The 26,357-nt window shown below is 44.7% G+C and overlaps 1 protein-coding gene across 1 annotated transcript in view; it reads left to right on the forward strand.

Moving 5' to 3' along the window:
* Positions 1 to 2,091: 2,091 nt before the first annotated feature.
* Prkca (protein kinase C alpha) overlaps positions 2,092 to 26,357 on the forward strand; it is a 403,981-nt gene continuing 379,715 nt past the window's right edge. The window contains exons 1-2 of the mRNA XM_028865238.2: positions 2,092 to 2,566; positions 5,362 to 5,393. Of these exons, the coding sequence (XP_028721071.1) occupies positions 2,394 to 2,566; positions 5,362 to 5,393 (205 nt within the window). The 5' untranslated portion in view covers positions 2,092 to 2,393. The remainder of the gene's footprint in view (positions 2,567 to 5,361; positions 5,394 to 26,357) is intronic.

Here is a 26,357-nt window from a genome sequence, read left to right on the forward strand (position 1 = left end):
AATTATCAAGTAGTAAGCACTGATGGCTTGAGATGCTCGTATTGTTTTCTGGAGAATTTGATCTATTGTCCTAGTGTGCATTCCTCTTCGTTCTTCCCTGACTTCTCCCCTCCTTGCTTCCTTGCCTTGGAAGTGTTGAAATTTCTGTCCATATAAAATATCACTAAGTACCAATAACTTTGGCTGTGCTGGCTAGGCTCACCAATTTGACACAAAGCTGCTGTCAATTGTGAAAATGTCTCATAAGATTGGGCTGGAGGCAAGCCTGTGGGGCATTTTCTTAATTAGTGAGGGATGGGGGAGGATTCAGCCCATTGTGGATGGTGCCATCCCTGGGCTGGTGGTCCTGGCTGAGTAAGCCCTGGTGAGCAAGCCAGTAAGCAGCAATCTTCTGTGGCCTCCACATCAGCTCCTGCCTCCAGGTTCTCTCCCGGTCTGTATTCCTGTCTTGGCTTCCCTCAATGGACTGTGATTCAGGAGATGTAAACCAAATAAACCCTTTCCCCTCCAAGCTGCCTTTGGTCATGGTGTTTCATCACAGCAACAGTAATCCTAAGACACTGCCTCACCAGATTGTAAATGGGTCAGCCAAGGGCCTGTTCTGCTGATGGCCAATCAGTAGCCCACACTTGTTTAAATGTAGGAGCTATCTTTTCATCAAGAGTCACAATTAGGCAATCTCAAAGAATAATAGCTTTTCATGGTTTATGGGGTATGCTTTAAGCAAGTATCTTAGACAATTTTCTTCTTTTCGAATTTTTTCTTGAGAGCTTAAATTCCTGATCCTCTTGGGATCACTGGATGGTGCTGTGGTGTCCAAGTTAAAGAATGCACTCTTTCTTGATGGATTTAATCACGAAGCTGTTTTGTGAACTTAGTGAATCTGGCCATTAGTTTCAACAATAACGTAGCTGGTGGGATGACCCATGACTGTAACTCCAGCACTCAGGAGCTGTGACAGGAGGATTGTCTCGAGTTTGAGGCCAGCCTGGACAGAATGGAAGAAAGAACCGTTTGCTGGGAGATGGTTGCTTCTGTCTGGAGGCTTAGAATCTTCCAGGCAGACCTAATAAATATTCAGCAGGCGCTCAGGTGCCCACCCCCATGTGCGCCATTGCATATAGATCCATTCCAACTACCCTTTCACAAGCAGTTTTAATTTGTAATTTACAAATGCTCTAGCTGAACTCTACACCTGCCAGTATCTCAGCAATTAGCTTAGGATGCAAAATGATTTCTAAATTAAGGTTCTGGACATGTAAAATCAAGAGAGCCTGATCATCGGCACCACAGCTCTGATGGCCATTGAATTTCGAGATCACAAACCAGGACAAGTCCTCTGGCATCTTACCGGGTGATAATGACTGTCATACAAATCTATATAATACGCGGGTGAATTGCAGGTCAAAGATCGAAAGTAGGTAAGAGGGCCCAACGATTAGTTATTCAAATCCTCTCCTTTTTACCTACTCCGTGCAGAGTGAGGATTAGGACTTGGGCATTTTAGTGGCATAAAAAAAACTAGAGTGACATTTTAGTCAGGTGGAAGGTTGAGCAGGTAGAGGATGATAAAACGCCGGTAAACCCCAGAAATGCCGGTGGGTCCAGGTAACTTGAGAAGAGATTACCTATGTACCTGCTAAGGAGGGTGGCGTCGGGAGACCCGTGCCTGGTTCCTCCTGGACAGAACTTCCATCCCAGAAAGAGCAAAGTGTGAACAGGGAAGCGGGAGTGGGAGGAGGAAGGTGGGGAGAGGAGGAGGCCAGGCACGACGAGCGGAAGGAGAGGAGGAGAAAAAAGAGGGAGGAGGAAGCAGAGGAAAAGGGAGGAAAAGAAGCAGGCGGCGGAGGAGTAGGACCCGCCCCTCCCGGCTTCTTCCTGGGCTGGACATCTCCAGGGCCTCCCCGGGAACGCCGCCCTCGACTAGTCGCGGGGCTCACAGGGACCCCCGAGTACGCGTGTCCCGCTCCGTGCAGCGCAGCCCAGCGCCGCGAAGAGGCCCCAGGCTCGCGCCTCGCGCGCCCCCGCCTCGCGCGCTCCTTCTCCAGCCGCGCGCGCGCGCGTGCACACATACACACGCTAGCTCTCCGGGCATGCGCAGTGGGCGGCGCCGCTCCAGGCCGCCTCTTGCCGCCGCCGCGAGTAGGAAGCGCGAGCGCCGGGCGCCGGGCTGTCAGTGAGCGTGGGGCCAGCCAGCGAGTGAGCGAGCCGGAGAGAGCCAGAGAGAGCGCCTCCGCTCCCAGCTCCAAGCAGCGCAGCGCCGGCCCGGCTCTCCCCGGCCACCGCCGCCACCACCGCACCTCTGCACCGCCACCTCGGCCGCCGCCCCCGCCCACCCCGGCCCTCCCCGGCTGCTGCTCTCCGGCGGAGGCAAGAGGTGGTTGGGGGGGACCATGGCTGACGTTTACCCGGCCAACGACTCCACGGCGTCTCAGGACGTGGCCAACCGCTTCGCCCGCAAAGGGGCGCTGAGGCAGAAGAACGTGCACGAGGTGAAGGACCACAAATTCATCGCCCGCTTCTTCAAGCAACCCACCTTCTGCAGCCACTGCACCGACTTCATCTGGTAGGTGCGCGCGGTAGCCCCGGGGGGTGGGGGTGCACCAGGGAGCCACCTTTGCCCGAGGCTCAGTTCTTGTGGTCCCGGGGACTGGGGCTCCCGGACGCCTCCAAGCCCAGGCGCGTCCACACTCTCACGGACAGGACCTCTCCGACAAGTTAAGAGTGCCCGGCCGGAGTCCGAACTCTCGCCTGTAGTGACAGGCGCGCGCACCCACGCGGGACACTCCCCGGGAAGTGGCCAGGCGCTGCCTCGCATGCCCTGCCCTGAAGGGACGCTTGGCCCGGCACGGGGGTGACACGGATGGCCGGGGCGGGGGGTGTCCCCTCGCCTCTTCTGGGGCGCACGGGTCTTCCCCATAGCCAAGCGGAGCGGCCAGTGCGGCCCGGTGGGAGCGGAGGGAACGGGAAGAGAGAACGCTGGAGGCAGAGTGGCCCCGAGACGCGCGAGAAACACACCCCGGAGTAGCGGGGAGCCGCTGCGCGCCGCTCCAAGTTGCTGGCGAGCCAGGCTGGGCGCGTTCCGGGGAGTGTTTGTGCCTCGCGTCGGGCTGGGACTCCACTGGAACCTTGGGTCCCTGCCTACTGTAGGCTGTTTCTACTGGGCACGGAGACTTTGACTTTTCTGGGTGAGCCCAGAAGGGGGAGGATGGGGAGAGAGAGAGAGAGATGGGAAGCAGCAAACTGTTGAAAGCTTGCCGTGAGGGAGGAGGGCTAGCCCAGCAGGCAAATGGCAGAGGGCAGAAGGAGTCATTTAAAATAGACCCTGTCAACAGGAGATTAGACTTGTAACCCCGTTGATGAGGACAGAGGGCTTATTTAAGAAAAATACTGTAATGGCTAAAGGTGTCAGCGTTTCAGGTGATTTCCAGTGAACGCCGACCGTTGGTAGCTGAGGGGCTGGATAGATGGAAGGGTTCAGGGGTCTCTCTGGAGACTGACAAAAGAGGCGAAATTGTGTTTATGCAGATTTGTGGAGGTTTTTTTTTTTCTGGTGAGAGAAATATAGCTTTCATCTGATTTTTAAATTGTCAATGAAACCCCTTCCCCTCAAAAAAAAAAAAAAAAAAATCCCAGCGCTTAGCAATCTGGAACTAAGGGAACTAACTCCCAGTACTCGCTCCCACCACTTTGAATATTAGTTTCAGTTTTCTCTTAGGACCCTGACACTTCTTCATGTTTTTGGAGTAAGACGTTCCTTATAAGCAAGAGCTATGACGGGGACTCCTTAGCTCCCTCCTGGAGGGGGAGCTGCAAGGGGTGACCGTGCACCTAGACACCAACTGGTCCTCGGGCTGGCATGATACATGTTGGGGTATCAGAGTGGATAGGATGGGGGGCTCTGAACCCATGCCACTCAGGGAAAAGAATCAAGAGGGAAGCCCCACCACCAGGGCGCCAACGAGATGCTTGATTTTTCCTTCCTTTTAAGAAATCATTCAAAAATGCACATTGGCGAACAACACAGCCACTTTACAGTTTCCAGAGTGTCGTTAGCATCTGAAGCAATCGAACTCAAGGAGCGGGTAACTGTAGATAAAGCTCCTTAAGCGCAAAGAGAGGTTTATTACATTTGGCAGTTTTCGGCCTCCTGTGTTAACCCTGAGACTGTTCAAAGGGGACAGACTGCTGATTACTTCTACCGGAAGTAGATAAGTTAGAAAAAGGACTTACATTATTGCCAAGTTAACTAATGAATCTCCACTATCATTGCCTAGAGGAGCAGTCCCTGGTGAAATGGGGAGGTTCTCAGGTCACCAGACACACTGTGTTGTGGAAGTAAAGATCCCTGCTCCCTTCCACTCTGAATAGTCCCCCAAGCAAGTGCTTTACTTAATCTGAAAGCAGTCTGTTGGACGGTTAGGGAATCCCCCACCAAGATCATCTTGCAATGGATTTAATCTCTCAATTTCCTTCATTATGGCTTCTATGAGTCTTTAACTTACAATTTTATTTCAGTATTTTAAAACTATGTTTGAATTTATTTTTTTTGGGGGGGGATGATGACTTAGATAATTATAGAGGAATGTGGAGTGCTTTGTAAATTTAAAATGCTATGCAAAGCAAGAGATTATGAGCTGCCTCTGAGAACATTTTGATGCAGTTCATTCTGTTGGAACAGTATTTGTAGTCAAATATCCACTCGGGGCTCTCTGCTTACAGAGTCAGTTCTCTAGAAGGATTTGTAAGAGCCAAGTGGTCTCAGCATGTGCTTTGAATGCCATTGGTTCTCAATGAAAATTAGATCACAGATAATCTCAGATGCAAGCAATAGCAACGATGCTTCATCAGATTGGGCTCCTCCAGCCAGAATTAAATGTAAACAGTGGTGCTGTTTGGCAATTTCTAGATATACACTATTTGAAACCAACTTCTAACAAGCTACTTTTTAGTTGTCTTTAGGGAGAAAAAAATTACTTTGTTCAGGAATAAAAGTTAAGCCACCCCCCCCCATTTAAAACCACAAGCTCAGCTGTGTCATTTGAATATTGTAGCCAACAATTTTGAGTATGAAGTCATGTTCTTGTTTTGAAATTTAAGAATCAATCAAAAGGAGAAAAGACTAGATAGAAGCTTGGTAATAATTCAGCCATCCTTTATAGACAGATTCACGTATTTATTTTAAAAAGATGATTGTACACATTCCTCTAATTAGATACTTGGGCACATTTTTCTAATCAAGCCATTGGGTTCCAAGTGTAGACTTTTAAACCCCGTGGAATACTTGTTCATGTAACTCATTCCAATGTGGTCTCCATGAAAACAATGCTAAGATACCTGTTCTTGTTTTCTGTTTTCCAGGGGGTTTGGCAAACAAGGCTTCCAGTGCCAAGGTAAGCCGCCTCGGGGCTTCATTTTCACATTCATCCAGAAGTGAGCACTGCACACGGGAACTGTACCGTTTCTTTGTGATCCGAAAGATATGTTATTTAGATAGTGTTTTCCAAAATACAAGTGATGTTAGTATGGTCCTTTTAAGAAAAATGTCACATGGTATTACCTAGTAATCTGCACATCGAACGGCCTTTTTCCTCATTGAAAAAGAAAAAAAGAAAAAGCCTTCCTGTAATTTTATTTTTTGCCAAAGAACATTCTTGTCAGAAACTGCTGTCTTTGTGTGGGTGTTTGGGGGGGGGGGGGAAGGAATCACTTCATATTCATGTGGCATTTCTTTCCCATTCTTTCTCTGTTTTGTTCATCTTTTCTCCCCTATGCCTTGGGTTCTCAAGGCAATTAATTTTAGGCTATACATCATTCCAAGAAAGTTGTGTAGATCACCTATTGTCACTAGGAACATAGTATGCACACTTTGACATTATGTCAGCGATGTGAGAGTGACTGACAGCTCTAGTATCACTGTATGGTGTGCCTTTCCTTCAGCTAAAGTATATGACTGTGTGCATGCTCTCCTGGGGCAGGACCCACTGCCTTTCCTCTCTGACCTGCAGTTGCATTTGTGTTCACCCAAACCAAAGCCACCATTATTGTGCAGCCATCAAATATCTAACTTTTTTATATTCTCAGTCTTATCTGTTGCACTGGATAAATAACTCCTTTTTAGCTTGCAAAGGCATTTCAGGTTCCCCAGCTCACCTTCTGGCTTGCCTGCTCATCGTCTATAGCATGTTTATTTAGTTCGGGCTACATTTCCCATCTGGGTATAGGTTTATTATTAGGGCCAGTGGAAAGTACATTCTAGCCTGGAAAATATTGTCCTAAGACTGTCTCTTATTAAGTGCATTAGAGAAAGGCACTGTATGTGCTTTTCTATTTTACAAGTGATGGTATATTACTAAGTTGATTATCTTTTTGTAAACTTGCAATTTGATGAGCTTATTTCTAATAGACATATTAGAGAGGGGACATTTTATAGCATAATGATCATTAATACTGTACCTTTCTTAATTCCATGATGTGCTTAAAACCCTGATTGAATGAGTCATTTTGAGAGCTCCATTTGGAAATGAACGGATATTCCTTTTAAACAGAATAGAGAGGAAAGCACGTTGGATCGGCCTCTATAATAGATGAAAGGAATTCCTTGGTTTTTAAAGTTGCAGGCCTGAACTTCATAGGTTAGGTTTGGGTCTAGGTTGGAGTATTATTTCAGGTAGTTGAAAGATTCAAATGAGATCACAGTCTGTTACTCTTTTGATAGTGGCTTTGGTTTGGGCCAGCACCTATGGAAACTTACAAGAAAAATATTAACTGAATTTCCTCTAGTATTACTTGTCCAGAGGAAAGTAGGTATGTTGTTTTACAACTAACTATATCTTTCTTTTCTCCCATGAAAATGGTTCAAAGTCAAGTGGGTCTCTTCCAGCCCACTTGTCAGAGCAGGTTTTGTTGGTGAAGTCACAGGGTGGCCATGGTGCAGGGTCATGGGGAGTTCTGTGAGATGTCCTGCAGAGCGTATACTGAGCTTCCTGTGGATTCTCAGGTTAATAGCCTTGCACCCACATAACTCCCTTTTCACATGATTTCTTTTTTTAAAGTACACTCATAAAGTTTTTCAAAAGTGAATTAGCACACCCCTTTCTCTTTCCACCTCTCCCAGGGATAACGTCTTTCAAAAACACCCACTTAGTCTCTGTTTGCACATACGTAGTTGTAAAAGAGATGGAACTTTTATGTTGCTTGTGAAGGTGCATCGTTTTCCCTCAGCGGCTGCTAAGTAGCCATCCATGCCACTGTCAGCTCTGCCTGATTCTGTGCGGTGGCTGCATGCATGTTATTCATCCTTGTCTCCACTGCTGGCTATTTCAGTTGCTACTAAGTTCTCGTAGACACCACGACAGAGAGCATCTCTGGGAACTAGGGTAGGTATTTCTAGAATAGATACCCAGAAGTGTGGCTGTTTGCATTTTCAATTTTAATGAGTACTGGAGAGTTGCTGTCCAAAAGGGCTCCAATGTACAGTTCACTATGAATGTACATCATGCTTGCCCTTCTCTGTGCTCTCTGGGTAGAGAGGATGCTAGAGAATTCAGCTTGATCTTTGCTAATGTCAGAGGGGAAAAAGGCCTTACTTTTAACTTCTGTCTCCTGAGTTATTAGTGAGGTCAAATGCTTTTTCTTTTCCAAATGTGTAGTAACTATTTGTATTTCTTCTGTGAATTGCCTTACTAGATTTATAATAATACTGGATTTATGAATTGAAGAATGAATTGAAGAAATAGGCTGTGTCCAGTTCTTTGCTTTGAAGAATTTGCCTTCCGATTGCTTTAAGTATGTTACTCTAGTGCAGACACACATTTTAATTCACAGTAACCTTTTCTAGGATGGAGGTATTTAGAAGGGCTATCTGCTCACTATATCTTGTTTAGTATGTATCATCTGTGCTTGACTTCTTGTGGCCATATTGTATCTTATTGTGGTAACTTAATTAAGGAAGATGCTATGCCCAGGACAGTGCTTTTAATCCCCCAGGAGTACTTATCCAGCCTGCCTTGCTTTTAATGTCTCCTTAAAATCAGTGCTCCTCTGAGCATCTCACCATTTTAGAATACATTTTATATTAATGTTCTCTGAACTTTTCTCTTTGATTCTGGTTGTTAGAAAGTTATTCCTCTTCAGGACATAAACTCATCTTCATCTATACATTGGACAACCCTTTCCTCCAACTAGCAGCAGGAGTTTGGGGAAAAAATTTTTTTTTTTTTTTTTTGAGAAAGGGTCTCACTCTGTAGCCCAGGCTGGCCTTGAACTCTCAGAGATCAGCCTGCTTCTGCCTCTTGAGTCCTGGAATAAAAGGCATGTGCCACCATGCCTGGCCCTGAAACTTTTTATGTTCATGATATATTAGGTTGTGATTACCAGATGACAGTATTTTCTTGTTACAGAAACAGTGTGTTGGTTTGGTCAGTAGGTAAGCTACATGTAGCAAGTATACCCTCTTCCTTCACCCCCATCTTCCATCACCTTCCTCCCATCCTTCCTCCCTCCCTCTCTTCTCTGTCTCTAGTTCCTCTCTCTCTCTCTCTTCCTCTTCTTTCTTTGCATATATTTCAAACAAGAGTCACATATCCAAGTCACAAGTAATAAGCTCTCACGATTTTGCTTAGTGAATAATAAGAATTCTAAGACTAAAATAAGAAATGAATTTTAGCCCTAAAAACCGTGTTTGTAACCTGTGTCACTAAGAAAGGATTTTATCATCACGTGGAACACTGAAGTTAATTTTCTTGACCTAAGATTTGATGTAAGTGGAGTCGGGGAAACTTCCAAAAGAAAGTGTTGAGTTGTTCTCACTGTGGATATGTACCATTCTTACTTATATTGTTTTGTGGATGTACAACTCTGAAAAGTGATATTACCAGGGTTGGTAGCCCAGGAGGATCCTATTTGGAATTTACTCTCTGGACGCTGATAAAGCCAAGAGCCCTAAATACTAGGGAGAAGGAAAAAGAAGTTCATGGTGGACCCAGAAGCCATGAAATGGCTTCATTAAGGGCTTCATTAGGGATCAAGACGGCCTTATCCTTTTGTGGCTCTTAAAGGTTAGCGTGAGGCTTGCACTCTCCTTTTCCGTGTCTGCTTACTCCTTTCTGTTTCCTGCTCTTTGACCTGGTGACTCTGTGTTCATTTCTGTCCCTAACATTAGCAGGTAGCCGATCCTCGCCCACATTTTTTTTTTCTCCAGAGAAAGGAAGAGAAAAGGAAGTAGATTTGTATGGCCTAGGCACTGATGACACTGAGTTTGTCTGTTAGACAGGGAGGTCTGTTTCCAGGGAGGATTTCTATCCTGCATCAGCTGCTTCCAAAAGCAGTTGTCTAGGACAGAATGGTCCTTGGTACCGCTCTCACAGAGTCTGGTCCTCTGGGGCTATCTGCTACTTTCACTACTGGAAATGGGAACGAGCCAAGTCATTTTTTTTTCCTTCTCAGAGTTAGCAGCAGCCCTGCCCATCTCTAATTACAGTGGTGGAAGCAGCCTCTGTAAACGTGACCTGCTTATTTGAAGTGCCAGGCAGTTAGTGGCTCACGTAGTTCGTTACATCTAGCTAGCCTCTGAATTTTCCCTCCTTTTCTTTTTCTATGCTCTCTTTTGGTTAATATCACACATTAAAATGAATTTCCAGCTCAGGCTGTTTGGTTGCGATATCCCTAAGACAGCATCAGAAGTCAGCCCTGCATGCAACTATGCAGTCAGTAGGAGCCCATAGCACTGCAGGGCCAACCCTGGACTCTCAGAGCCCTGTAGGAATGAATATGCATTCCTAACCACTGCTCAGTGGTTAGGAATCTTGAACCACTCTCTTGCCAGAGATATACATATCATATCCTGTCCTTTTACCTGTGGCTCCACTGAAGCTCCAACTTTTCAGTAGTAAAAGTCAGTTTTTCTTCTGCTTTGCTGGTGACATTTTATTTTGAATCCCTGTTAACATACCTGACCAGGATGGGTTTTGCATTCCCTCAAAAAAGTGAAAATTGGTGTTTGATGGGGAAATAGGAAAGAAAGAATATTTATTTGCCATGGGCTGTACAAGCTGAGGGATTCCATAGAGAGACTCACTTGATGGAGGTTGACCCTTTTTGAGACAGTGTCTCATATAGCCCAGGCTGGCCTTGAACTTGCAATGTAGCTGAGGATGTGAAGCTTGAACTTCTGATCTTCTTGCCTTTGTTTCCCAGGTGCTGGCATTATAGGCATGTGCTGCTGTACGTCGTTGAAGTGGTGATGGGGCTTAAACACTAGCCTTTAAACAGACATGGGACAGTGGGGATTGAGTTGGCAGCTTTGTAGAAAAAGGATGTCCAGTTGTCCTCATCTGCCAAGTAGTGTGGCTACCAGGTGCCAGGAGATAGACGAGGGCCGAGAGCCAAGCTGGGCAGAATTGTGAGCTTGGCCAACTTGAATGGAATATTTTTTTCTTCTCATGTGCTGGAATCACTGCCTCATTTTGTTTGTTTGTTTGTTTTGCCGTGCTTGGAATTGAATCTAGGGCACTAAATTGTAATCCCAGCCCAAGGCTTGAAGGGTGCACATTTTCCATGTAGCACAAAACTCAACCTCCTAAAACTGCCAGTGAGCTCCAGCTGTCCATGGGGTTCACAGTTGTGTCAGAGGTTTCTGTAATCATTTGCCTATAAAGCAGGAGTTCACCCCTTGACATCCCCTTTCTGACTGGTTCCTCACTCCCAAATGACAACTCTAGCTAAAGTCTTTTAAAAACTCTTTGTGCATGTGCATCTGTGTGTACACATTTGTTTGTGAATGGAGGTGTGCCCATGCCATAGCCTGTGGGTGGAGACAGGAGGATGAACCTCACAAGTCATCCTTGTCTCCACCTGGCTGAGACAGAGTCTCTTGCTTTCTTCCACTGTGCTATGGCAGGGGAGTTGGTTTATGAGCTACTGGAGAGTCTCCTGTCTCTAACCTCCCATTTCCATGTAGGAGCACTGGGATTACATATATGCATCGAACTGCTTCAGGCTTTCTACCTGGGCTCAGGGGATTTGAACTCAGGTCTTCGCGATTGTGTGGCAAACAACTTCACCCACGTGAAGCATCTCTCCAGTTCCCTATAGATGAACTCTTGGTGTTAAGTCGAATTGCAAATTTGATTCAGGAAATAGCAGGTTCAACTTGAAACTCTGGAAGGTTTGTTACAATGTACGAAGTGAAGTACTGTGTCAGTGTCAAAGGCCACGTGGCCTGTAAAACTCAGAAGAGCTAGGCAGGTGAGGGCAGGCAGGTACCACTCAGGCTTTTCTCAACCGACCCCACCCCTGCCTCATTAAGATGCATACTATTTGTTGTAAATAGGAATGCCAGGTCTGAAGTGCTGTCAGATATTCCCATCTGGGGCTGATTTCTGTTACACGGCTTGGGGAGTGGCTCTCTTTTACTTGGGGAGTGAAATCGCTCTGTTATTTTATTAGCAGGCTTCCTCCCCACCTGGAAGGCAGAGATGTAGTGTGTAGAGTGCTTATCCTGCTCTGGGACCTTAACAGCTGTTTGCTTTTAGAGGACTTTGACTACTAGACTCTCCTTTCTTTCATTTTATGGTGTCTTGATTTCATACCCTCTGATGGCATTTCACCCTCCCAGAGACTATGCCCCAAATTTAAGGTTTTAGACACAGCAGCCCATTGTTTGCGCACCTGCTTTCCTTTTACAGGGTCATCCTGGTTTCAGAACAGCATTCATTTCTGAGCTGCCCCAGGGTGTAGTTCGGCCCCCAGCAGGGTGTCCAAAGGCCCTTCCCTGTTTCCTTTGACTTTCCAATGGAGGTTTTCCTCCTCCAGATAGGAATGCTTCCTTTCTCTGGTCCTCTGGCCATCCTAAGTTGCAGTAGACCAGATGACACCCGTGTGACTTGTAAGTCTTAGCTTCAGTATAGCTCAGGCCTGTCCCAAGCTTCCCGATGTTCTGAATCTTTATGCCCGATCCTGGAGCTTGTCTCGGCTTTTCTTTTTCCTCTGCTGGCAGAGTGCAAGATCAAGACTTCTTCTGTGTCTCCAGTGTTGACTGCAATGCCTGGCACTCCACAGACACTACACAAATATTTGTTGGGTGTGTGATTATATAAATATTAGAGTGGTTATGATACGAATGCTCATAACCTGAAAGAGAGCAACTTGGGGCCGAGTGTCAGCTTTCTTATTTTTTTTTTTAAAGCTGGTTTCTTATCCAAAGTTATGTCAAGTAGAGTAGATCTTCAGAGGACTTACAAAAAACACTTTCAGCAGCTTTGGAAAACAGAGCAGAAAATTCAAGTTTGCTTCTATAACGAGTTGTGTAGTACTGACGCTAATAAATTGGTAGAGGGGGAATGAAACTTCCGTTTCTTCTTTCTTATGAAAAGTATGCAGGCACCAGGAATAAATCTCACTGCCACAAATAAAACAAGAACTTCTTCTGGGCTGGCTGTATAAGGAAGGCAAGATGTGTTGGATCCAGGGTGAAAAATTGAGGCCATTCTTCAGGGTACATTTGGCCCCATCACTTCTGTATTCTGCCTTACTTTGAGATCGCTAATAGCTGACCCCACATTGGTCAGGCCCAACCCTATCGATTCTGTTATTTTTAAACTTCCTGAACTTGAAAGGCTTTTTGAGCCTCAAGGTGAGAAAGGGGATGGGAACAGTGGCATGAACTATCTGTAATTGAATTGCAATAGCTTTACAGATTTTATTCCCACAGAAAGAAGAAAAGGCTAGCCGTTAGTAGTTGCTGTACACTATCAGGGTTTTCTCATTTTATGTGATTTTTGTTCTAAAAGCACCCCAGAGTCTCCTCTGCGGAGGGAGAGAGTTGAGACCCGCTGCAGCCTAGGGGTGGGGCCTGGATTCAGATTGTAACAGTTTTGCAGGACCATCCTCCCAGCCCACTGGAAACTGTTTCCTTTTGGTACTGCTGCAGTCAGGATTCTGTGCCGGAGAGGAAAGAATGAGGCCGGTCAGGGAAACCCTGAGCCACTTCTCTGGGACCAGACTCACCGAGTTTCTCAGACTTTCCATAGCAAACCCTTCATTTCAAATCTTGTTTTTCCACCAAGTCGTGAAACTCATGGTAGGCGTTAACTGAAGCCATAAACATCTTGGTAGGAACATAGCATTAACAGTCAGATTGAGTGGAAATTGCTAAAACCAAACTAAAAAAAAAAAAAAAACCTCTCTATTAAATTATACAAAGGGGAAAATGGCTTGTGGAAATAGATTTTTGTGAAGACCAGAACGGAGGGGAATGACTTGATTAATTGTCACCTCAAAACTGGAATTATTTAGGAGCAAGTCCACAAAGTAAGATTAGTGTAAGGACAGTTCATCGTTCATGCCTCCTTGCCTGGCTGTCTTTGCTCTACCCCATATCTATACATTTCTATTTTGGGGATCTTAAGGAATGCAGGGTCCATCTGTCTTGTCTGAGGTAACTCTAATAAGGGACTGGGAAGTCACCAATGAAGTGAATAAAGGGCATGAAGGAATCTTACAGACTTGTTTAGGTCTGATGAGCAAACTTTTCTTGAGTGTGTTTCGCAAATGTTCCGCCACTGAGTTGTACCCCAGTCCCAACCATGACTGTTAAGATGTATCTCATCACCCATGCGTGGTACTTACATGGTCAGCAGGGTGGGGATTTTCTTGTAAGCACGCTGACAACCACTGCCTCCCCTCTCTCCTCATGTGGTATCCACTGTTAGGTACTGCTCTTGACTTAATTTGATCATTAGTTGGCCTCAGTAATTCCGAAGAGGTAAGCTGGGTTTCCCCCATTTACAGATACTCCTCAGGAGAGAGAAGGCTAGACACTGGTTCATGTTCACAGTTTGAATGTGGTAGAGCCGAGACTCACACCCGGGTCCATACACTGTATTATTGAGCTATGGATTGCGCTGCTCCTCACAAGACCCCGTTTCTTGAAGTTTTTGTCACTCGTTGACCACACTTGATTGTGGAGGTGTTGAAGGATCAAGAGCCACTATAGCAGGAGTATACTTTGGATGCATGGACTGCCATTGCATCTGTTCCATTCCAGCAATTCAGCGCGCAGGACAATAAGCTTGGTATCAGGAACTTAAGAGTGGAGCCCAAGAAGCACTCCATGAGAGCATCTAATCATGACTTTGCCTCTAGCATGCACATATGATATTCTAGTCTGAATGAAGTAAGAACCGTGGCAGCTTGTGGGAAGGTTGCACACACTGAACATACTAGATGACAGCTTTAGATTCGGGCTTAGAGGGTGCATGGAATTTCCTTGCCATGGGATGAGGAGGCAGATATTCTAAGGTGAGGAAATAGTAGCAGGAAGCATGGTAGGTGACTGTAACTTGTGTGTTCTAAAAGTAAAACAGACCAGAATGGGAGGCTTTATGTAAGATGTTACCAGTCCCAACCAAATCCTAGAGAAGATGGGAGAGCTGTTTATGGGGCTATTGGTGCCTGCTCACTCTGCACACAGTGGCTCTTTGCAAGGATACATTGTTTCCTTGTGTGTCTTCTTTTTGTTCTTATTGTGTCTTGTACATGTTTCAGGAAAATGTTAGAGTGGGGGGGTGGGGAAGGGAGATTGGGCATTGTAGCTTCTTGTGAAAGATACATTGTATTGAAGTTGCACAGGCCCTTGCCTTTATAAAGATGAGGCCTTCACACTGTTCCTGGCTCTCTCAAAGGAAGCCTAGGAACTGATTACTCAGTCCCTTTAGAAGTTCAGGGCTCTTGGTGCATGGAAATTAGGTCTACATATGAGACACTCAGTTATACTAGATATGCTCTACACATTAACATGGGAAATATGGTTAGAACATTTACACATTTAAAACAGGCAGCATCATTTTAGAAACTGCCTGTTCATTTAGTTAGATTTTTCTGTTTGTTATCATTGGCCATTCCTTTCTTACTTAGAGGCTGAACTCAGCCTGATGTTTTTTCAGCCTACCAGAGAACTTTGCAAGCGATACCCCCGAGCTCTGGGGCTCTAGGTTGAAATGTAAGATGGGTTTTCACCTGGACTTTTATCCGAGCTCCCAAGGGAGAAATGGCAGTTCACACGACACTACTCCTGAGCTGATGTGTGCTTACAATGTGTGTCTATTGTGCTCATCCTGTGGAGAGCTGGCAGTGCCACCCTTGCTCTGCAGCAAGGACACTGGAGCAGACAGAAGTTAAAGAACTCACCCACCAGCGGGGAGTGGTGGAGCTGGGACCTGAAACCAGGCAGATTCCGTGACGGTGTGGGTTTTCATGGTAGTGTTTTCTTCACATCTGAAGCCATGCAGACACACGGGCAATCCCTTTTACTCATCTTTTCATTTGTTTTTCCTTCAGGTTTTTAAATGAAGTATGATTTGTGGTGCCGTTTATGGCAGTTGACACAAAAATCTCAGGGATTGGAGAAAATGTGGCTCACATGTGTGAAGATTTTGCTTTGTTCACATTCAAATTTACCTTTGCAGCCAGGGATCTGGCTTAGAGGTGGAGTGCTTGATCCCTGGCACAAGACAGAACCAAACCAAAACATTTACCATGAAGTTAAATAACCATAAGTCACCTTAAAATTCTTTTCTGAATTTTATGTTAATACTTGAGCCTCTGATGGGTGGATTCACATAACTATATAACTGTCTCAGTTAACATGGCCCATAAACAGACTGTCTCAAAATAGGAGATGGGGATTTTACTATTGAAACCAATTTAAATATTGATTATTAACCAAAATATATAGAAGAGTTTAAAAAGTGCTTCCTCTCCTGTCCTGTAAACTCAAGCACCTTTCTAGTCAGTTGTTCTAGCCATAAACATTCCACAAAGAATATTTATATTCCATAGGTAGAGCTATCATATTGGGAGTCACTGTCCAGTAATAATTCTAAACTTGTCTTTGGAGTGAATCTAGTTTTCCATGTGCTGAGTTTGGTCACTCAAGTGAGCTCTGTCTCTCCAATTTCACCCTAGTGGCTTCCATCTGACCACTCAGTTGATAGACAGTTGGTTTTAATTTTAAAGTGTGACTTTAATATTATTTTATTTCCACATACTATATATGTGTGATTTTTAAAAAAATCAAATGGTTAGTATTATAAACAGGTTATAAGCATGCCTAACTTATTTACTTTTATTTATGTTCTTTTTAGAACCAAATTAAAGTTTAGTGCTAAAAGCTGACATGTGTCCTACTCTTAGTTTGCTTATTTGTGTAGCCAGGAGACCCAGTACCTGTTAATATGGAGTTGGATACATAGCTATCTAATATCTAAGTGATGCAGATTAACCTGCAAAATCATAGTCTATGAAGATTAATTTTCAAGCCAGGACAAGGGTCATTGGTGTGTGAGGACTTGCCTTGGTGAGCTAAATGAATCTAGTGAAATACCATATAGCCATGGTAGAGAAGCTCTGAGCCTTTCTCTTGAGTTTTCCATTTAATATGATAATGAGATATATTACTAATGCTTTTTTCTTTCTTTCATTTAAAGTAAACTCTGGGGCTGGAGAGAATGCTGAGCAGGTAAAGTGCTTGCTGAGCAAGTGTCAGGACCTGAGTTTGGATACTCAGTACCCCTGTAAAAGCCAGTGTGGTGGCTCATACCTGTAACCTTGGTGCTGAGTGGTGAAGATGGGCAGATGTCAGGGGCTCTTCGGCCAGCCAGACAATGTAGCTTAAGCAGCAAGCTCTAGGTTTGGGGAGAGACTTCATTTCAAACAAACAAACAAACAAAAAATAAAACAGATAAAGAAAGATGGCAGAAGACACATGATGGCCACCGCTGTATGATGGCCCCTACGTGTGCATGCATGAGTGGGTATGCATGCACCACATACAAACACATACATACAAGTATGCTCTGGAAGAATAACATTCACGGTACTAATTTTGATAGCTTCACTTGTGCATAAGATGCTTTTGGCAGACTTGACCATTGGTGGGAGTTGATTGATGGCCTCAGTTTTATCACAGCATCAGGAAATACATCATTGACTTTGGCTTTTTATGCATTTGCCCACCTGTTTCATTTTTACCAAGTTATATTACATTTTGTTGTACTGTCCTGAAGCCCTGTGGAGACATTATCATAGACTTTCAATGCCCTCCTCCATCCGACAGGATATCACCATGTAGCCCTGGCTGCCCTGGTACCTGATGTGTGGACCAGGCTGGTCTTGATCTCATACAAATCCACTTGCTTCTGCCTCCTGAGTGCTAGAGTTAAAGTCATGGACTACCTATGCCTGGCTCTTTAAAAATTTTTTTTCTAAATATATTCATGTCAGATGGGTAAAATTTTGTTCACTATGAAATAATTGGGTAGTTGTTTTGTGAACCATTGGATTTTTCATATTGCTTAAATTATGATAGAGTCAAAGTCAGTGAAATAGGGCTTGTGTGGTATCCATCTGAATTCATATACATCTAAGATGTCTCTTGACCTCCTTGGCCATTCTGGTCATCACCGGGTCAGGAAGGACGATGTTCACAGAATCTTAGATCAGGAAAGGACTGTGGGGTTAGAGATGCAGCTCTATTGCTCGAGTGTCGCAGAACATGCACGACCTTTGGTCCCCCATACTCCATAAACCAGCTGTGGGGGTGTACTCCTATAATCCCAGCACCCAGGACATGAAAGTGGGATAGGAAGCTCAAGGCCATCTTGGGCTACATAGTGAGTGAGTGAGAGGCCAACATGGACTATGTGAGTACATGAGATCCTGTCTCAAAACAAAACAACGAAACTCGGTCCATGGACTCTAGCCCAGATCCTCGAGCTTGCAGCTGTGATGTGGACTGTGAGAGATAACGGCTTTGTGTAAGCCCAAGCACAGCGTGGACACTGCAGTCTCCAGCCTCTGCTTCATCCCTTCCCCTGGAGCTGCTGTGCCATCTGCCTACCCCCTGGCAGCTCATGGATCTCTGTATTCTTGTGGACTTGAGTCAGGAGTGCTGCTGCCTATGAGTGTGGTACCCATTCAGCGTCATCTGTACGATATGCAGCAGCCCCAAGACTATGGCTGCCCCAGGCAGGCCCCTGGCTCCTCTGGCCTTCTTTGGAAAAGAGCAGTTCCTTCTAGGAGTGGAAACACAGCTTTCATTTAAATCTAGGAGTTCTGAGTAAATTAGGAATATATGTTTAACTTTGATAGTTTATAGGTAAACAGTCTGGCAATTATATATTAAGACATATTTAAAATAACTCATTAAAAACAGAGACTTTAGACATGAGATTCCATGGGCAAGGAAAAGACTCCCCTTGGAGTTATACCTTTATCTCTTAGTATTCCATTTACCTGGCCTTGATCTGCAACCAGGACAGATTTTGCATTTTATTTAATTAATTGTTTTTGTTCTCTTAATCTTTGGATGCATATATTTTTAGTCATCCTCGGAACATGACTCAAAGGCTGATACAAACCTCGGCATTTATATTTGGTTGTTTTGCTTGTGGTATTCCAAGTTGCCCCACTCTTAGAATGGAAGTTATTTCTAGACAACAGTCTAAGCTAGATGAAGAAGTTAAGCCTTTGTTTCCTAGAGTTTCTGTGTTGTAGATTTGAGGTTCTGATCTCAGAACTGTGGACGCAGCTAATAACCACACAAAATAAACCAAGTGGCAGATCCGATGATAAATGAAACATGGATGTTTACGCACTCCATTTCCCAATATTTATTTTCTAGCCTAAGCCGGGTACAACACTAATGTCTTGTAAATATTTCTCAGGAAAAATAGTTTCCCATGTGCTAGATTTCTAAGTTACTTTAAAAATTAGCCCCAGGGTTGGCAAGATGGCCGGTGCATATAAAGGAGCTTGCTATGAAGTCTGGGGATTTGAGTTTGATCCCCAGTAGCTACATGGTATAAGGAAAGAACTGACTTCAACTAATTGTCCTTTGACTTTCACATGTGTGGCACACAAATACATACACAGTAAATTAGGTAAAATGAAATAATTTAAAAAGTAGCCCCAAGTGGTATTTCTTTTTCGTTGGTGAATTCTCTGGACATTCTCATGGGCATCCTGTATCACTCCAGCAGTCTTTGAAACAAGTTCAAAAATCTGAAACTGAGGAAGGTTGTCCTGTGGGTATTCTAAAGACAGCTTGAAATCGCCACCGTGGGTCAGGTATGTATGAATAATTGTGAAAAAGTTGGACTGTACCTAAATGCCAAGGGCAGGCCAGCATCACCTCAGGTTCATGATTTCTCCTTTGTCTCCCTGGGGTAAACACCACTGCCTCCTTCAACGGCACACTCCCTTTTCCAGTAACCCAGCTCTCCTTTCTGGAGGAAAATCCTGGCGGGTTTCTTGGTGAGAGGGGCATCCTGTTATTTATTCCATGAGCCCTGGTTAGGCCAAGCCCATCTCGTCCCAAAGTGGTCCAGCTGCGTCTAGCTCTGGCTAGAGTTCTTGCCTGTCAGCCTCTGTTTTAATTAAATGAATTATTTATTAATTAATTTTTGGAAACTGGGTCTCACATTGTATTGTAGGCTGGCCTCAAACGTGTGATTCTCCTGCCTCTGAACTTGGAAGTTCTGTAATTACAGGTGTGTGATACCACTCCCAATTCTTTGTTTACTTTGGAAGAAATCGGGTTCTCTTCCCTAAACTGTCTATGTTGAACTAATTTAAACACACACACACACTTTAAAAAGAAGGTGGGGAGTTTCTGCACCTCTCCAGTACGTCTCCTAGTGTCAACATTGACATAGCCACCGTATGATCAGGAAATTAACAGCGGCACAGCACCGTCACTAACTATAACCCTTCTTTGAACTTTCCTCAGATATCTGTTCTAGGATCCCGTTTAGAATCCCACATTGCCTTTCGTCAATTTTCTCTTCGTCTTGGAGGCCACAGTTTTCTGTCGGTGTCGTATAAGTGTGGTGCACCTGGGCACAAGCCAGATGTTTTCCTTGATGGTGACTCAGACTTGTCCTTTGCCCCCACCTCACTGTTAATTGCACTGGGGTAATGTTGCTCTGGGTGAGGTCAGCTTGTTGTCCATGTGGTTGCTGGGTGGATGTCACTGTGAGTTTATACTGCTTGTTATTGGCAGGAATCCTTTTCATAAGCAAGGATTAATAGGAATACAAGCCTCCAATGGCCAGGGATTGCCTGTATCTGCTGGTCTTATAGGAGAAACAATCTAGGAATCCCAGGAGCTTTGGCAATCTGGAAGGCCCCCTTTGCCTAGACAAGCTCTATCGCATAGGATCTTGTGCCACCAGGAAACCTTTATTCCATATTATTTCGATGTAGTAGCCACAGACACCATCTGGCTAGTAAACCCTTGAAATGAGGAACTAAATTTTTTATTATTTAATTTTAAGTCATTAAAATTTAAAGTTAAATGGCTACATGTGTATTGGAGTTTTCAGCTTTAGTGTTTCCTTGGGGAGCAAAGTTGGATCATAGTTTGAAACCTTTCACTGTACAAAAAAACACAGATGAAGAAAGCCATACAAAACAAATGCATGGTTTAAAGAAGGATCATAAGGTTGACATTCTGGTAACCCTGCCTAGGTCAAATAATGAACTCACACCTGACCCCTCCTGCTCAAGTCCCTCCTGTTAGGACTTGGAGAGTCATTGCTCTCTTAGGTTTTCTTTTATCGCCTGAGTACCCCTGTACTGCAATTTTAATCTTGCACATTTAAAAATAACTGGAAATGTTCTCATATCTCTCTTAATCAATAATGTCCTCCTTTCTCTTGTAATCCATTGGCAAGTCCCTAGGTGCTGGGACCTGTAGAGTTTCCTACAGCCACAGTGTTAACCATGTGCACATCCCAGGCAGAACTGGCAATGCTCCTCTGTCTCCGGGTTTGTGAGACTCCTCTGTATTTTCTGCAAGTTGCAACTTGATCCAGACGTTCCATTGATCAGACCCAGGTCAAGCTGGGTCATACAGCTTTAAAGATGCCTTTATAACGCCCCTGCCTGTTAGTTATATGTGTATTATTAATGTGGAAAGAGCATCAATGGGACATTTTCCATCACATGAGGCATACCCAATTGAGGGCAGTTCATAAAATTAAACTAGTTTACATTAAGCCTTCCAGGATACAGCATGACACGTGGAGACGCCTGCTGTGTGCTGCCTGTGGAAAAGCAAATTTTCAGAGTTCTTTCTAAATACTTCCACATACATTCATCTGACTTCTCTGCAAAATTTAGTGTGTCTGTGGGTAAGAGGTGTGTCTGTGTGTGGGTGTGTGTCTGTCTGTTGGGAGTGGTGGAAAAACTCGAATCAAATTGTTATATAGCTATTGTTTGTCTAAATCTCACCCACATGACTGGATGCACTATCTTTTTTAATGTTCTGGGTTTTTTGTTTGTTTTTCATCTCCAACACAAGATCAAAATTGGGCTTTAGAGTTATTTTTGTGTGTGGAAACAGCTGGAGGCAAAGGGAATGAACATGGGGAGGCCAACTGGGGGTTGCTCTCGTGAGAAGAATTGGAGGGTCGACAGCTCTTGGACCTGCTGTGGACAGACCCTATGTTAGCTGTTGGATTGGCTTTCCTAAGAGGCTGAAGCCTGTGACCCCTGTTGGGAGTTTAACGTGTGGTCGGATAAGAGGGGCTTAGAGGGTTTTTTTTGTTTGTTTGTTTTGTTTTTTTAAATAAAGAAAGCCAATATATTAACCTATTGAATAACGGGCAGTTCTCTAATATGAGACCAGGAGTCTACACTGGGAATAAGGCCTTCCTGGCTTCAGGTCAGGCCTCTACCCTCACATTCATAATGAGGAATTTGGTCTCAACTAGGGGTGCAAATATGTGATGCTCTTGCCTGCACCTGTGGCAGATCATGCTCGTAATCTTATTCCTTGACCAAATTCCGGTTATTCTCAACTCTGTGTTCCAGGACCCGGCATGAGAGTGGAAGCTCTCTGTCCCCCTGGACATCCCCCCCCCCAACTCCCCGCTGGGATCCTTTCTGAAGGCAGGAAAAGGCCTCAGGTGCTCTAGCTTACCTGTTCCTCTTCCATTTTTCTCAATTCTTCATAGAAATGCAGAGTCTCTTTCTCCCTAAAATCTATAGTATTGAAAACTTTTCCTAAAAATATTATCACTCAGGCCAGGGCAAAGGTGCAGTTGGAATGTGCTCACTTTGCAAGCAGGAGGACACTGTTCTGAGTTTGAGAAGCCCAGCGTTATTGGTGCATCCTCATCGGCTCAGTGCCAGCAAAGCGGATGCACAGGACTCCAGGCCAGCCTATCTAGCCTCTGCTACTGAGTTACAGGCTAGTGAGAGACTGTCTTCCATCCAAGTACTAACCAGGCCTGACCCTGCTTAGCTTCCGAGATCAGACGAGATCGGACACGTTCAGGGTGGTATGGCCGTAGATGAGAGACTGTCTCAAAAATGGAGTGCATGGATTCTGAGAAATGACACTGGTGGTTGCCCTCTGGCCTCATATACACTAGTACATGTACACCCCTACTGAACACACACACACACATCCTGAGAGTGCTTGCCTTGCAAGCGTGAGGATGCTGTTCTGAGTTTGTTGCTGTTGTGTTGGCCTTCGGCCAGAAGTGAATTGCTTTTAGAGGAAAATTAAAACAAAAGAAATAACCAATCAACCACCACCACCAAAGTCAAACACAGCACTCGCTCATTTCTCCATGTTACTTTTGTTTGTAAGCGCCATGTCAAACATTAGATTTTTCTAACTCATTTTGGTTCCAGCCAATGTTTATTTCTCAGGTTTGTGTGACTCCCTTGCAGCTGAAGTGTGGCACTTGAGCTGGGTCTTAGTTTTGTGGTTAAGTTTGTCACTTAACGTCAGCCTGGACCCCGCTTAAAATATCTGGGCAAAACAACAATTCCAGTCCTAGACTTTTCTGCCTGGTTTTAAGGGGCACACGGAAGCATCCTCATGGTGATGGTAGATGGTGGGAGTGTAGATTGCTGTTTTCACAAATACATGGAAGGGCCGGGGGTGTAGCTCACAGTAGATATTTGTTCAGCATGTGTGAGGCTCTAGGATCCATCCCATTCTCTCTCTCTCTCTCTCTCTCTCTCTCTCTCTCTCTCTCTCTCTCTCTCTCTCTCTCTCTCTCTCTCTCTCTGTGTGTGTGTGTGTGTGTGTGTGTGTGTGTGTGTGTGTGTGTGTGTGTGATTGGAAACAGCAAGTCAGGATGCCTAGTGTTCCTAGTTCCTAGACTGAGTTCAGTGAGGGGGAGAAATGCCTAAGGGGTGGGTAGTTGTGATTTATTGAAAGCCCGCTTACAATCCTTTGAGCTAGCTATGAGAGCCCGGGGATTACTTTGTGTTTATAGGATGGCATGCTTTTGCATGCACAAATCCTATTTGTGCAAATTTGACCTTTAAAATGATTTCCATTCGTTTCTCCCATCCATCTCCTTTCTCCTCTCCTAAAGCTGATCTTTTGTGTGACGTTCTTGGTCTTATGGTTGATGTTAAGGCCCTGAGACCTTCATCTGGGGCTGGCTACCATCCGACATCCATACATATACCTACCAATTATTTAGCACATATTATTCACCAGGGATCATACTTGCTATGGTGAATAATCATACATAGTACCTACCATTTATTAAGAACCTCCTTTATGTATGGCTCAGTGTTAAGTACTTACACATTTTTTTTTCTAATTTAATTTTACAACCAGATGAGGGTGGATTATTTCACTGATATGCCTCAGAGAGATGAAGTGTGCCCGAGTCTGGCTGTTGAGATGGCTAAGTGAGCACAGGGTCTTGTTGTGCGAGCCTGGTGACCTGAGTTCAATCACCAGAACTCACTGTGGGAGGAGAGAACAGGCTCTAGGGAGTTATCCTCTGACCTCCGTACAGGTGCCGTGGCATGAGTGTTCATCACACACACACACACACACACACACACACACACACACACACACACACACTTGCCTGAATTACACACAGCTAAATGCCTGAGTTAGTTTGTAGGTGGTTTTTTGTTTTGTTTTGAGATGGGCGTCTTACCTTGCTACCTAGCCTGAGCCTCAGCCCTGCACATAGCTAGGGTCTATCACACACTGTTCTGAAATAGATCCCTCCCCCTGCAACCCTGCACCACCACCTCCCCCCACCCCCAGTAGAGACAGGGTTTCTCTGCATAATGGCCCTGACTGTTCTGGAACTGGCTCTGTAGACTAGGCTGGCTTCGAACTCACAAAGATCATCTGGCCTCTGCTTCCCAAATACTAGGAATTAAAGGCATGTGCCATCATATCCGGCTGATTTGAAATAGATCTTGATCATGAGTTTTATTTTGTTCTTCTCATCATAAGGATTTTGCTGCAATTCCTTTAAAAAAAATCTTGAAAATAAATTCCTCAAGGAATTGTGTATTTTTTAAAAGCAAATTCTTCATCTTAACAGCTTGAGTCTGGATGTTATCTTTCCTTACCCAACACACATAATAAAAATGAGTGAGATCTTCTGTTGGAATGTGCTTTTTAATTTCCTGTCTTGAATCCTGGCATATAGGATGGTAGTGGGAAGCAAGTGTAGTCATGCCTGGCAGATGTGGGACCATTGGCTTCAATGACACATGGGGAGAGTTTGCAGTTAATCAAAGGTTATTTAGTCCCAACACTTTCCTTTCCAGGAGGGGCTTTTTTTTTTTTTTGTTCCTGCTTGAGTTTGGAGGCTTCTCTGTGCTTCTAGAGAGCTCCTCTCTGCACACATGCCATGCTCTCTTGTGTGTCCTTTCTGAGCGACTGAACTTGCCTAGAATAGAGTGCAGTCTGGCCACCACAGGCTTAGTTGGTCTCAGATTGGACATGGTGCACACTTATCCCAGTGTCCACAAGAGTTGCACTCTGATGTTACTTAGGAAGGTCCTTGTATTTATCAGTATTTGTAAATTCTTGATATTCTATGGTTGGATACCAGGGACATTTATTTAAAGTGATATCAAATAGTGCTTTTGTTTTGCTTTTGATAATCAATTCTTTTTTTAAATATTCTGGACGTTTCTGTCTTCTTCTACTTCTATAACCTCCAGATATCTAACATCTGCAAACCTCTGTGGGTCTTCCATCCATACTATTTATATCCCTTCTTTGAGTTTATTCTTTCTGTTCTGTCTTTGTCTCTACTACCATCTCTTTTTAAAATTTGAAATTATCAGAGTGAGCTTATAGTTTAGGTTTAACATGACATGTTTGGAGGGGACCTTGTTTCACAGAGTGACATCTAGAATCCCAGGAGACTGTTTTAAAACTTGACATATTAATAAGGCATTGGGTCTGATGCTGAACATAGAATCAACAAAGCTGAGACTCTGCTGTCATCCTTTAGGGAATGTTCCTAACCACAAATTTAATAACTAAATGGACAAATAGCAAAAGGCTGTGCACGGAGTTACTAAAAAAGGCCTTTTTGGTGGTGTATAACAAAGGAAGGAGGCTGAATCTGAGGTCAGGAAAACCTTGCTCAAGGAAACAGCCTTTGAGTGAACTTTGAAAATTGACAAGGTGTGACCGTTGAAGAAGAAAGTAAGGAGCTTCTGGGAAAAGCAGCAGGTACTGTGAGAGGTGGGAAGCAGTGGTCTGTCGCAGGGGTGTTCCACGTAAAGGAAGGCTCCAGGTTCAGCCGCATCCCTCTTGCAAGTGGAAGAGCTTACACATGGGTACTCCTCGTCCCTTGGCTCACGAGCTGTGGGAATCTCCCAAGGACTTTCAGCAATGAGATGGCACGATCAGAACTGCCCTGGAAAGGACTCTACAGATTATTTTTGTATGGAGATCTGAGTTTCAGTGGGCAAGAGTGGGTGCTGGGACCTACTGGGAGGCCAGTCTCTGCTCTTTTGAGTCGTTCGATTCCTGAAGCCAGAAATGTAATGGTGGAGAAACAAACCCAGTCTCTATTCAGAGGCAGAACCAGTGGGATGTGAGGCTGAATTAGCTATGGGAAAGAGAGGTCAGAGTTCAAGGTCAGGATTGCAGTGGTACGTTAGAAGAAGTGGCTGAGATCCTGTGAAAGGACAGGGACTTCAGAGGTCTCCAAAGGGAGTGGAGAGTCCAGGGCAGCTGCTGGAGTGAGATGCTGGAGCTGAGGAGGGCACTCCTGCTTACTCCAGGGTGAGTCACCTGCTTACAGGCTGGAGTGCCTGGGCAGAGACCTGGAGGAAGAGAGAGAGGGCCAGTGTCCAGTCCTTGTCAGAGATGGCCCTGAAAATGACTCTGCAAAAGAGAAGACGGGGTGACCATTGAAGCAGGATTAAAACTCAGGGCTGTGGTGTTAGGACGGCGGGGAGGAGGGGCTGTAGGAGCATGGGCTTGGGCAACAGGAGCTGTTCCCATGGCCTGTTGGGGGTGGGGTGGAGCTTTACTGTGGTCAGACCCAGTA

Source organism: Peromyscus leucopus, chromosome 8b, assembly GCF_004664715.2.
Source record: "Peromyscus leucopus breed LL Stock chromosome 8b, UCI_PerLeu_2.1, whole genome shotgun sequence".
Classification (NCBI taxonomy): domain Eukaryota; kingdom Metazoa; phylum Chordata; class Mammalia; order Rodentia; family Cricetidae; genus Peromyscus; species Peromyscus leucopus.